Here is a 13,214-nt window from a genome sequence, read left to right as displayed (position 1 = left end):
AGCAAGTTTTGCTGGACTTCGTCATTTATGTACTGTGTGCATTTGCACTATAACCTTATTGGACTTCCTCGTTTTAGTGTCTTGTTTGCTTCCACATAATTTCCTTGCTGGACTGGTTCACATTAGCGGTCGAGCCCTGCTCCTCAGTTTTCTGTGATTTTCTATATAGAGCTGAGGACCTCGTTACTATTGCAGGAATATCTGTACCATGTTTTGTTCGCTATTCTGTTTGCTGTGACTTTCTATATAGAGCTGAGACCTCGTTACAATTGCAGAAATATGTTAGTTCTGTTTACATTTCTGTTTTTGAGTAAATACATCTTTTGTTGCAACTTTGCTCTCAGACTGGCTTTATCCCATGCTATCAGATTCCATAGTACCCATATAATTATTACAACTCTTCTGGATAATCCAAATGCTCTCTAGCAAACTTCAGACGGGTCCGGACATGTACTGGCTTACGCAGGGGGACACGTTTGGCACTGCAGGATCTGAGTCACTGGCGTTGTAGTGTGTTACTGATTGTAGCCTTTGTTATGGTGGTTCCAGCTCTATGCAGGTCATTTACTAGGTCTCCCTGTGTGGTTCTGGGATTTTTGCTCACCGTTCTTGTGATCATTTTGAACTCACGAGGTGAGCTCTTGCGTGGAGCCTCAGATCGAGGGAGATTATCAGTGGTCTTGTATTTCTTCCATTTTCTTATTATTGCTCCCACAGTTGATTTCATCACACCAAGCTGCTTGACTATTGTAGATTCAATCTTCCCAGTCTGGTGCAGGGCTACAATTTTGTTGCTGGTGTCCTTCGCCAGTTTTTTGGTCTTCACCATAGTGGAGTTTGGAGTGTGACTGTTTGAGCTTGTGGACAGGTGTCTTTTATACTGATAAGTTCAAACAGGTGCCATTACTAGAGGTAATGAGTGGAGGACAGAGGAGCCTCTTAAAGAAGAAGTTACAGGTTTGTGAGAGCCAGAAATCTTGCATGTTTTTAGGTGACTAAATACTTATTTTCCACCATAATTTGCAAAATAAATATTGCCAAATCAGATAAGGTGATTTTCTGGATTTGCTTTCTCAATTGTGACTCTCAGTTATGGTCTACCTATGATGTCAATTACAGGCCTCTCATCTTTTTAAGTGGGAGAACTTGTACAATTGGTGGCTGACTAAATACTTTTTCCCCCACTGTACATATCTTAATAATCAGTAATATAATGGCTTTGCTGGCACAGTGTTCAACTGACACTAAGCTATGTGCACACGTAGGAAATGTGGTGCAGATTTGATGCAGTTTCCGTGCAGTTTCAGTGCAGTTTCAGTGCAGTTTCAGTGCAGTTTCTGTGCAGTTTCTATGCAGTTTCTGCGCAGTTTCTATACAGTTTCTGTGCAGTACAATGTAAATCAATGTGAAAAAAAAGCTGTGCACATGGTGCAGAAAAATCTGCTGCAGAAACGCTGCAGAACTGCAGAAAAGAAGTGATGTGCACTTCTTTGAAATCTGCAGCGTTTCTGCGCAGATTTTTCTGCACCATGCGCACAGCTTTTTTCTTTTCACATTGATTTACATTGTACTGTAAATCACAGTGCAGTTCTGCAGCAGAAAAATCTGCTGCAGTTCTGCACCAATTCTGCACTAAATCTGCATCGTGTGCACATACCCTAAGGTGGCCACACAGATATGGTAGTTGCCCTCTTCTACTGACTTTATTAACCACTTTATGACCTTGGACTTATAGGTTACGTCCAAGGTAGTCTCCCTCTCTTTAACGCGGGCTGCAGCGCTGAGCACACATCTTTCCCGACAAATGACAGCTAATCAAATCAGCTGTCATGTGTCTCCAACAGCTGCAGGAGGAATCGAGATCCAACCCTGGCTGTTAGCATGTTAAATGCCCCTGACAATCTCTGCAACTCGAGCACCCCAGAAGCGCATCATAAGACCCGTCCATCTGCGCCCCTTTCACGTGGTACTGATAGGTTGTCATGACAGTTGGGGGTCTGTAGAGGAACCCCGTGCTTTTCACTGTTCTGTTTACAAACTACACCTCTCAATTAATCTAGGGGTGCAGTGAGCATGTTGACACCACATGTGCCTCACAGAAACTTATGCCATTCGGCAGTGAAGAAAGAATAATTCAATTTTTACCACTAAAATGTTGCTTTAACCCCAAATTTGTATTTTTTATAAGGGCTAATAAACAAAATGGACCTCTTAGTTTGTTAATTTCTCCTGAGTGCGCAAACACCCTACATGTAATCGGGAGCTACTTTTGAGACACAGCGCAAAACTCAGAAGGGAATGAGCGCTATATTATAGTGCAGATTTTACGGTTATGGTTTGCACATGCCATGACCCACTGGGAGAGTGGACTTTGAGGGGCCTATATATATTGGAAACCATTTTGAAAACCACACCCCTTAAATACTTTGAAACTGTTATTGGGAAGTTTTTTAACTATTCAGTTGCTAAACAGGAATGAATGCAAAGTGGAATGAAAAAAACAAACTTTTACCTCTAAAATCTTGCTTTAGCCCCAAATTTCTCACATTTACAACCAAACAGTGGACCCCACAGTTTGTTACATACTTTCTTACGAGTGCGGTGATATCCCACATGTAATCAAAAAGTCCTGTTTGTACAAACGGCAGGTCTCGGAGCAGAAGGAGCAATTACAAATTGAATTTTGGAACACAAATTTGGCTGAAAGATGGAGGGCACCATGTCGCATTCATAGGGCCCCTACGATGCCTAAACAGCAGAAATTCCTCACAACTGGCCCTATTTTGGAAACTACACCCCTCAAGGATTTTATCCAGGGGGTTTAGTGAGGCTTTTCAACTTAAAAGATATTACACAGAATTTGATAACATTAGGTCATCACATCGAAAATGTCATCATTAGTGTTGAGAGCAAGTGCTCGGATATGCACAGAGTATCGCGGGTGCTCGAGTGACATGCTCAGGTCTCCACCCCGAATTTTTCATGGCTGTCAGGCAGCCCCAAAAAACGTGCAGGGATTTCCTGTGTACGGCAGGCAATCCCCGTATGGTTATTTTGGCAGTCTAACAGCCGCAAAACGTGTGGGGCGGAGACTTGAGCATGTCACTCGAGCACCCTCAATACTTGGTGCATAACAGAGCACCCCAAAGTAAACTTAAGTAACAAGCACTTGCACACATTAATTGTCATATCGTCATTATTTTTTTATTTTTCTTTTTTACTTTTGCTAAAACTTTAAGCCCAATCCCAATGGCAAACAATGAAAAATAAAAATGATAAAAATCTGACTAAGGGGATAACACGGGGGTGGAAGAGAGATTGCATACTAATTATTAGCTTTAGACCACTGTTAGACCCTAAGGAACCAATAGAAAAAAAAACCTGCTGTTGCCAGGTGCCAGCCAGCACATCTCGGCGGTCTAACTGGGCACACGCCCGCCATTTTCTTTCAAAAAGAAAGAGTGGTGGGAGGTACAGGGAGGGGGGCTTGGGGGCATCATTTCTCTCACCTCTGACATGCATGTCATGTCAGAACAGAGGGAGAAATTATTTTAATAGCGGGCACACTTCTTTACATGATCGCCATTATTCATTAAAAATTTTAACCATAGGTATATTGTAAAGAGTCACAATGTTATATCGGGTAGGAATCACTGGTGCATTCTGAGCACTATAGATGCCAAAGTAACCATGCGTCTCTCATGGGGTCAGGCACACTTTTCCTATCAAGATAAGACTGGTCCCCAAGGCTCCTTTGGTGACAATAATGCCCAGAGTGTACTAGTGTGGTCATGACCATTGTAAGACAGTAGAGAAGAAAATAAAAAAGACTTACAGGATCATGAGATACAAACACAGACTGACAAATTAGAGGAGCCTTCATGTCATAAAAGTTCAACCAGCGATCTACATCTTCATCTGTGTTTAAGGGACAGGCAGAAAACTCACGAGGCTGTGGAAAAATGCAATTTATAGAGGCTGTCTGAACTATTAAAATATACAATATACCACAATGTTAGGCCACCCCTTCCCAGTAAAGTAATAATCTAGAATTATTTTTCTTCACTACAAATTAAGCACATATTCATTACAAGGCTATTGTATAACTTTCTGCAGAAAGGAGAAAGCAATTAGAACACGAAGGGAAGAATCAGACTGCCCTATAACTTGGAAGGGGATTGCAATGGAATACTTAGACAAGGCTGATGGCTCTCATGACCAGAGTGAAAAAGCATACATTTCCTTGCACCCATCACACTTTGGTTGGGAGAGCCAATCCCTGCATTCCGAGTTTTACGGCCTTCTGTCTAAATGTGAGATATTTATCATGGTTATATAAAAAGCTACGTTTTTGTAATCATACTGTCAGTTTAGCTAACAGACTCCCTTTGTATTTTTTTTTTAAATAAAAAAAAAGACTTAAAAGGGGATATGACAAACACACAGACACACAAAAAGACTCACAATACCAGGCATCTGTCAATTACGGCTTCTGCCAGAGATTCAGCTACTCCCTGTTAGAGCAGCAGTTCATCATCTTAGGCTGGTTTCACATTTGCGGTTGTGTCCGCAGCGTTTTGGACACATACATCCGTATGCGTCGTGTATTCCTATCTTTAACATTAGGGACGCAGGTGCTTGCGATAGGTTGTGTTTTGCCGCGTTTGACGACGCATGCGTCATTTCGTTGTCTGCGGCGTGGCACGGTAAACGCTACATGTTGTAATTTCAGAGGCGTCAAACGTATGCGGTTGTTAGCGGAAGGAATGCATTGAAAAAACGCAATACAGTCATGCGTTTGTGAACGCATGCGTTTTACCAAAGGAAAACCTGTCTAGACACTGATTAGCCACCCCCCACATACAAACTGAGAAAAGGAGGAAGTGGGAGGAATCTAAATCTCTGAACAATCTGAGTATCAAAGCCAATGTCTTTATTTTCTTTTTTCGCTCCCTATATGTCCGAATAATTTCTGTATTTTTTTTCTTGCTGCATGCATCAGAATGTCTTCTTCTGAGGAGGAGCAACGTCTTGGGCCTGCACAAGGTGGAAATGAAAGTGAAGTGAGTACTCACTTTTTCAGATTGGTAAGAATTATGTCACATCTACACATGTGACAATTTTTTTTTTTTTTCAGAACAGTTCTTCAACTGCGGCAGAGGCCAAGCAGGAGCAGCGTGGACATGGCCTTGTGGCAAGCCGGCATGCAAGTATACCTGACTCCTGACTGATTGTACTCTGCTTATTGTATCCTGACTTTACTATTCTTCACTGTTCATTTCTTTACTTTGCTCTTTCTTTACCTTTTTCTTCTTGACTCCTTTTTTTTTTCTTGACTTTGAATATTCTTGCCTGTTTTCCGTCTCTGTTGTTTTCTTTCTTTTCCTTATGTTAATGTCTCAAACATTAATGTATTTATTTATTTTCTAGGTTCCAGAATGGGATGAGGACCTCATTATCAACGATATCCTCATCTCCCTGGTCCATGAGCAAGTCCCGTTGGGGGACACTCGGGTTCCGCAGCACTCGGACAACGTGACGATCCGGCGGCTATGGAATTAGGTGGCCCAAGTGATGTAGGATGGCTGGGACTCGGGTCCGCAAGGCATTTTGTAAGTATTGCAATGCGGTGTGATGCAGCAGTGACCTTGGCTGGGATCACACAACTGTGTGTGATGAGAGAAACTCCAGAGAGTTTCTCTCATCACACACAGTTGTGTGATACCAGCCAAAAGTGCATCGTCTAACCGTAATTTTTTTTTTTTCAACAGTGCTCAAAGTCAGAACACGTTGGTGTTTGATGAAGGATCGCTTCAACAAGGACCTTCGTCAAGAGAGCCGGGTTCTTAGTGGTTCTGGAGCAAGGATCCAAAAATATAAATATCACCGCATCCTGGCATTTTTGAGAACGGTCCTTGCCCAGAGAACTTAAGTATTTTTTGTGGTGTATTGGGTTGTGTTGTATTGCCTAATCTGTATTTTTCTATTCCACAGGAGTTGGCGCTTTTACTATTGTAAATGTTTGGTACTAATGTTTTTTTTATTTTTTTCACAGCACATGGAGCAGCACTCTTGAGCCTGGTTCTGGAGCGGTCCTTCATCAAACAGCCAGGGACCCTTCCCCAGCCATCCAGCTGCACTGCAGCAAGAGGGCCTGCAACACAGACTGGAGACCAGGAAGCTGGTCCATCAGGTGTTCCCCTGTCCCAGTCCTCTGCCTCTTTTTTTGGGGGGCTCTTCCCGACAGCGTCAGAGGGCCTCGGACAGATCACTCATGCCCAAGTTTTTGCACTTGAGCTTGGTCTTTCATGATGGACTCAAGGTGATGGGAGACAGACTGGATAGTGCCATAAACCATATGAATGCACTTATCCAGGATGTTACCAGAAGCCTTGACCAAGTGAAATCCGACCTCCAGAGGCCAGCACATAATTTTTTTAATCAAATAGAGAAGGGCATGTCGGAACACCTTACTCCTGATCTCCAGTTTAGTGTCATGCAGGCCTGCAATGCTGCTTATGTACAGGCTATGCAGCAGAGTCAGTATTTTCAGCAGCCAGTGGTGGCATTTACACCGGTGCCAACACTGTCACACTTGACCTCAATGCCGAGCTCTGCTGCATACCACTGCACTGCCACCACCATTCCAAGCTCTGCCGAACACCACTACAGCGCCACCACCATGGCGAGTGCTGTTGGACAGCCCACCACCACCTCCATGCCAACTGCTGCTCCTGCTTGGACATCCTCCACTGCCACCAACATGCAGCAGCCCCCGGTTCAGGACAGGTCGGCCACCATCACCAGGTCTCAGCTGCAGCAGCACCCGGATCATGGCATGCTTTTCAGCACCACCATGCAGCAGCAGCAGCCGGACCCTGGCATGGTCTTCCCCACCACCACCATGCAGCAGCAGGACCCTGGCATGGCCTTCCCCCCCAGCACAACCATGCAGCGGCACACGGACCTTGACAGGTCGGCCACCGTGACCAGGCCGCAACAAATGAGCCCACCGAGGCTCACCAGACCGCAGCGCAGAGCCCAAAAAGGGAAAGGAAAACAAAAAAAGAACAGCGACTATCGCTATTCCTCCCCCCTCACCTTCTAATGTGTCTGTGATGTCAGGTTTGTCTCACCCTTCCAGTGTGTCTCTACCTTCTCATGCGTCTAGCACCATCCCCGAACTCCCAGACCCCACTACTTTAATTGCCCCTTCTCCTGCAACCCATGCATCGCCTACAGTTAGCCAGGCCTCACAGCTACACCCCCCCCCAGTTCCCTCACTCTACCCCAAGCAGGCGCAGTTAATTTTTTTCTTTAAATAAATGTTAATGTTTTTTGCCCCCAATACTGTTTGGTTATTTATGTATTTCGCGGCCGGCAACACACACCGTGCGCCGAGTAAACACACTGCACCGTACACTTTGTTTTTTTGACACCTCATAGTTCCAGGAGTTATTAAGTAGAACACTGCAGCTTTGTGTGTTTGGTATAGAGCTATGAGTTGTTAAAAATAATATTACTTGTATTTTCTCCATAATCTCTTCAGTGTGCTTAATCTGTGTCGCAGACGGAAGAGACAATGGCGGTAATACAAAGCAGAATTATACTCAACAGGTCATGTGTCAAAAAACTCATTATTTATGACACCTGACCTGGTGAGTAGAGAACTGCCTTCATTTTCTCTTCAGTCTACGTAATCTATTTCATACAAACTGAAGAGACGATGGAGGTCATACAAGGCATATCTATACTCACCTGGACAGGTGTCAGAAATAGTGAATTCATGAGGCTGGGTTTTGTGCTCATGAAGTCATTATTTCTCACACATGACTTGGTGAGTATAGATCTGCTTTGTATTATACCTCCATCGTCTCTTCGGTCTGCGTCCAATAGATACTGCAGAACAGAATCAGGATGTAATGACTTCAACTACCTTACCACCTAAGTGGTTTTTAGAGGAAAGACATAGGAGACTCGGTACAGATATCAAAACACGTTGTTTATTAACAACAAATATTAGTAACATTTAAAACATAACTGGTACAGACCCAAACCCAACAGCACATTTTAAACAATATTATCTTGCCATGCCACACGTCCGATGTCAGAAACAAAATAGGCAGCAAATTGGTCCCGCATGTGGCCAACTTCAACAGTTGACCGCAGCGGGTGATGCTGGTAATCTGGCAATGGGTTTGCAACTGGTTCATCCAGTTCAATGCTGGGTCGCTCCTTAGCCATTATGTAATTGTGGAGAACCATACAGGCTTTGACCACCTCATCGACTGTCTCCATTTTTAGATTAATGGCTGTCCCAAGATTGCGCCATTTTGAGACAAAAATCCCAAGGGTACATTCCACTGTTCTTTGGGCCCTGGTCAGTCTGTAGTTATAAATCCTTTTAGTGTGGTTCAAGTCCCGACTGGAATATGGCTTCAGTAGGTTTTCACACATCTGAAAGGCCTCATCCCCAACCATAACAAATGGCATTGGTGGACCTTGAGTGTTGGGGAGAGGTCGTGGCAGGGGAAAATTAAAATTTTTGCCATATCTGAGTTTTTGAAAGTCTGGGAGTCATTGCCACGGCCCGAAAGCTCCAATGTCCACGGCGATAAAGTGACAGTCCGCATCTGCTATTGTCATGAGCGCTACAGAAAAATATTTTTTGAAGTACTCCGATCCAGTTCTGGCGGGTTTGATAATGTGTTTGTGCTTTCCATCCACTGCTCCCAAAGAGTTGGGGAAATTACACACTCAACAGAATTTTTCGGCAATTTCCATCCACATGTCCACTGTGGGTAGGGGGATAAATTCATCCCGGAGAACGTTCCACAAAGCCCGGAAGGTGTCCGCAACTATTCCAGACAAAGTGGAAATTCCAAGCCGGTACTGAAAGTGGAGCGATGATAAGCTCTCTCCGGTAGCCAGGAATCTGAAATAAAAAAAATAAATAAAAAAAATTACAAACAATTCTATTTATGGTGGTGTTTAGCTAAAGACATAAAGGAAAATACAAATAATACATGGCAGACCAACAATAATTATGACTGCCATTTGTTTAGAATTATTACGTACCTTAATGTGACCAGGAGACGTTCCTCTGCAGGAATCGCTCTACGGAGCTGAGTGTCCTGTCTCCGGATGGCTCCTTGGACACGACCAAGCAAATCCCGAAAAGACTCTTGAGACATCCTGGTATATTACGGGAATTTGTCCGGGTTGGCATTAACCCCTTCATGACCCAGCCTATTTTGACCTTAAAGACCTTGCCGTTTTTTGCAATTCTGACCAGTGTCCCTTTATGAGGTAATAACTCAGGAACGCTTCAATGGATCCTAGCGGTTCTGAGATTGTTTTTTCGTGACATATTGGGCTTCATGTTAGTGGTAAATTTAGGTCAATAAATTCTGTGTTTATTTGTGATAAAAACGGAAATTTGGCGAAAATTTTGAAAATTTCGCAATTTTCACATTTTGAATTTTTATTCTGTTAAACCAGAGAGGTATGTGACACAAAATAGTTAATAAATAACATTTCCCACATGTTTACTTTACATCAGCACAATTTTGGAAACAAAATTTTTTTTTGCTAGGAAGTTATAAGGGTTAAAATTTGACCAGCGATTTCTCATTTTTACAACGAAATTTACAAAACCATTTTTTTTAGGGACCACCTCACATTTGAAGTCAGTTTGAGAGGTCTATATGGCTGAAAATACCCAAAAGTGACACCATTCTAAAAAATGCACCCCTCAAGGTGCTCAAAACCACATTCAAGAAGTTTATTAACCCTTCAGGTGCTTCACAGCAGCAGAAGCAACATGGAAGGAAAAAATGAACATTTAACTTTTTAGTCACAAAAATGATTTTTCAGCAACAATTTTTGTATTTTCCCAATGGTAAAAGGAGAAACTGAACCACGAAAGTTGTTGTCCAATTTGTCCTGAGTACGCTGATACCTCATATGTGGGGGTAAACCACTGTTTGGGCACACGGCAGGGCTTGGAAGGGAAGGAGCGCCATTTGACTTTTTGAATGAAAAATTGGCTGCACTCTTTAGCGGACACCATGTCAAGTTTGGAGAGCCCCCGTGTGCCTAAAAATTGGAGCTCCCCCACAAGTGACCCCATTTTGGAAACTAGACGCCCCAAGGAACTTATCTAGATGCATAGTGAGCGCTTTAAACCCCCAGCTGCTTCACAAATTGATCCGTAAAAATGAAAAAGTACTATTTTTTCACAAAAAAAATTCTTTTAGCCTCAATTTTTTCATTTTCACATGGACAACAGGATAAAATGGATCCTAAAATTTGTTTGGCAATTTCTCCTGAGCACACCGATACCTCACATGTGGGGGTAAACCACTGTTTGGGCACATGGTAAGGCTCGGAAGGGAAGGAGCGCCATTTGACTTTTTGAATGAAAAATTATCTCCATCGTTAGCGGACACCATGTCGCGTTTGGAGAGACCCTGTGTGCTTAAACATTGGAGCTCCCCCACAAGTGACCCCATTTTGGAAACTGGACCCCCCAAGGAACTTATCTAGATGCCTAGTGAGCACTTTAAACCCTCAGGTGCTTCACAAATTGTTCCGTAAAAATGAAAAAGTGCTTTTTTTTTCACAAAAAATTTCTTTTCGCCTCAATTTTTTCATTTTCACATGGGCAATAGGATAAAATGGATCCTAAAATTTGTTGAGCAATTTCTCCCGAGTACGCCGATACCTCATATGTGGGGGTAAACCACTGTTTGGGCACACGGCAGGGCTCGGAAGGGAAGGCGCGCCTTTTGACTTTTTGAATGGAGAATTAGCTCCATTTGTTAGCGGACACCATGTCGCATTTGGAGAGCCCCTGTGTGCCTATGCAATGGAGCTCCCCCACAAGTGACCCCATTTTGGAAACTAGACCCCCCAAGGAACTTATCTAGATGCATACTGAGCACTTTAAACCCCAAAGTGCTTCACAGAAGTTTATAATGCAGGGCCATGAAAATAAAAAATAATTTTTCTTTTCTCAAAAATGATTTTTTAGCCTGGAATTTCCTATTTTGCCAATGGTAATAGGAGAAATTGGACCACAAATGTTGTTGTCCAGTTTGTCCTGAGTATGCTGATACCCCATATGTGGGGGTAAACCACTGTTTGGGCGCACGGGAGGGCTCAGAAGGGAAGGCACGCCATTTGGCTTTTTAAATGGAAAATTAGCTCCAATCATTAGCGGACACCATGTCACGTTTGGAGAGCCCCTGTGTGCCTAAACATTAGAGATCCCCCACAAATGACCCCATTTTGGAAACTAGACCCCCAAAGGAACTAATCTAGATGTGTGGTGAGCACTTTTAACCCTCAAGTGCTTCACAGAAGTTTATAACGCAGAGCCATGAAAAAAAAAAAAAATCTTTTCTCAAAAATGATTTTTTAGCCCGCAATTTTTTATTTTCCCAAGGGTAACAGGAGAAATTTGACCCCAAAAGTTGTTGTCCAGTTTCTCCTGAGTACGCTGATACCCAATATGTGGGGGTAAACCACTGTTTAGGCACATGTTGGGGCTCGGAAGTGAAGAAGTGACGTTATGAAATGCAGACTTTGATGGAATGCTCTTCGGGCGTCACGTTGCGTTTGCAGAGCCCCTGATGTTGCTAAACAGTAGAAACCCCCCACAAGTGACCCCATTTTGGAAACTAGACCCCGAAAGGAACTTATCTAGATATGTGGTGAGCACTTTCAACCCCCAAGTGCTTTACAGAAGTTTATAATGCAGAGCCGTGAAAATAATAAATACGTTTTCTTTCCTCAAAAATAATTTTTTAGCCCAGAATTTTTTATTTTCCTAAGGGTTACAGGAGAAATTGGACCCCAAAAGTTGTTGTCCAGTTTCTCCTGAGTAAGCTGATACCCCATGTGTGAGGGTAAACCACTGTTTGGGCACACGTCGGGGCTCAGAAGGGAAGTAGTGACTTTTGAAATGCAGACTTTGATGGAATGGTCTGCGGGCGTCACGTTGCGTTTGCAGAGCCCCTGGTGTGCCTAAACAGTAGAAACCCCACACAAGTGACCCCATTTTGGAAACTAGACCCCCCAAGGAACTTATCTAGATATGTGGTGAGCACTTTGAACCCCCAAGTGCTTCACAGACGTTTACAACGCAGAGCCGTGAAAATAAAAAATCATTTTTCTTTCCTCAAAAATGATGTTTTAGCAAGCAATTTTTTATTTTCTCAAGGGTAACAGTAGAAATTGGACCCCAGTAATTGTTGCGCAGTTTGTCCTGAGTATGCTGGTACCCCATATGTGGGGGTGAACCACTGTTTGGGCACACGTCGGGGCTCGGAAGTGAGGGAGCACCATTTGACTTTTTGAATACAAGATTGGCTGGAATCAATGGTGGCGCCATGTTGCGTTTGGAGACCCCTGATGTGCCTAAACAGTGGAAACCCCTCAATTCTAACTCCAACACACCCCTAACCCTTATCCCAACTGTAGCCATAACCCTAATCACAACCCTAACCCCAACACACCCGTAACCACAACACACCCCTAACCCTAACCACAACCCAAATTCCAACCCAACCCTAGCCCTAAGGCTATGTGCCCCCGTTGTGGATTCGTGTGAGATATTTCCGCACCATTTTTGAAAAATCCGCGGGTAAAAGGCACTGCGTTTTACCTGCGGATTTACCGCGGATTTCCAGTGTTTTTTGTCCGGATTTCACCTGCGGATTCCTATTGAGGAACAGGTGTAAAACGCTGCGGAATCCGCACAAAGAATTGACATGCTGCGGGAAATACAACGCAGCGTTTCCGCGCGGTATTTTCCGCAACATGGGCACAGCGGATTTGGTTTTCCATATGTTTACATGGTACTGTAAACCTGATGGAACACTGCTGCGAATCCGCAGTGGCGAATCCGCAGTGGCCAATCCGCAGCCAAATCCGCACCGTGTGCACATAGCCTAATTCTAAAGGTATGTGCACACGCTGCGGAAAACGCTGCGGATCCGCAGCATTTTCCCATGAGTTTACAGTTCAATGCAAACCTACGGGAAACAAAAATCGCTGTGCCCATGCTGCGGAAAAACTGCACGGAAACGCAGCGGTTTACATTCCGCAGCATGTCGCTTCTTTCTGCGGATTCCGCAGCGGTTTTACAACTGCTCAAATAGAAAATCGCAGTTGTAAAACCGCATTGAAATGCGCAGAAAAAACATGGT

At 43.6% G+C, this 13,214-nt stretch overlaps 1 protein-coding gene across 3 annotated transcripts in view; it reads right to left on the bottom strand.

Moving 5' to 3' along the window:
* The window catches only part of C3H11orf54 (chromosome 3 C11orf54 homolog), an 81,846-nt gene that overhangs the window by 17,079 nt on the left and 51,553 nt on the right, over positions 1-13,214 (bottom strand). For 2 of the 3 annotated variants that reach the window (XM_069757430.1, XM_069757431.1), the window contains one exon: positions 3,836-3,952. In XM_069757430.1, the coding sequence (XP_069613531.1) occupies positions 3,836-3,952 (117 nt within the window). Of the gene's footprint in view, positions 1-3,835; positions 3,953-7,983; positions 8,936-13,214 lie in introns of those variants that run through there. The other variant, XM_069757432.1, reaches the window with a different exon arrangement.

The sequence above is a fragment of the Ranitomeya imitator genome, chromosome 3, assembly GCF_032444005.1.
Source record: "Ranitomeya imitator isolate aRanImi1 chromosome 3, aRanImi1.pri, whole genome shotgun sequence".
In the NCBI taxonomy this organism is placed as follows: domain Eukaryota; kingdom Metazoa; phylum Chordata; class Amphibia; order Anura; family Dendrobatidae; genus Ranitomeya; species Ranitomeya imitator.
This window is presented reverse-complemented; position numbering and strand designations above follow the sequence as displayed.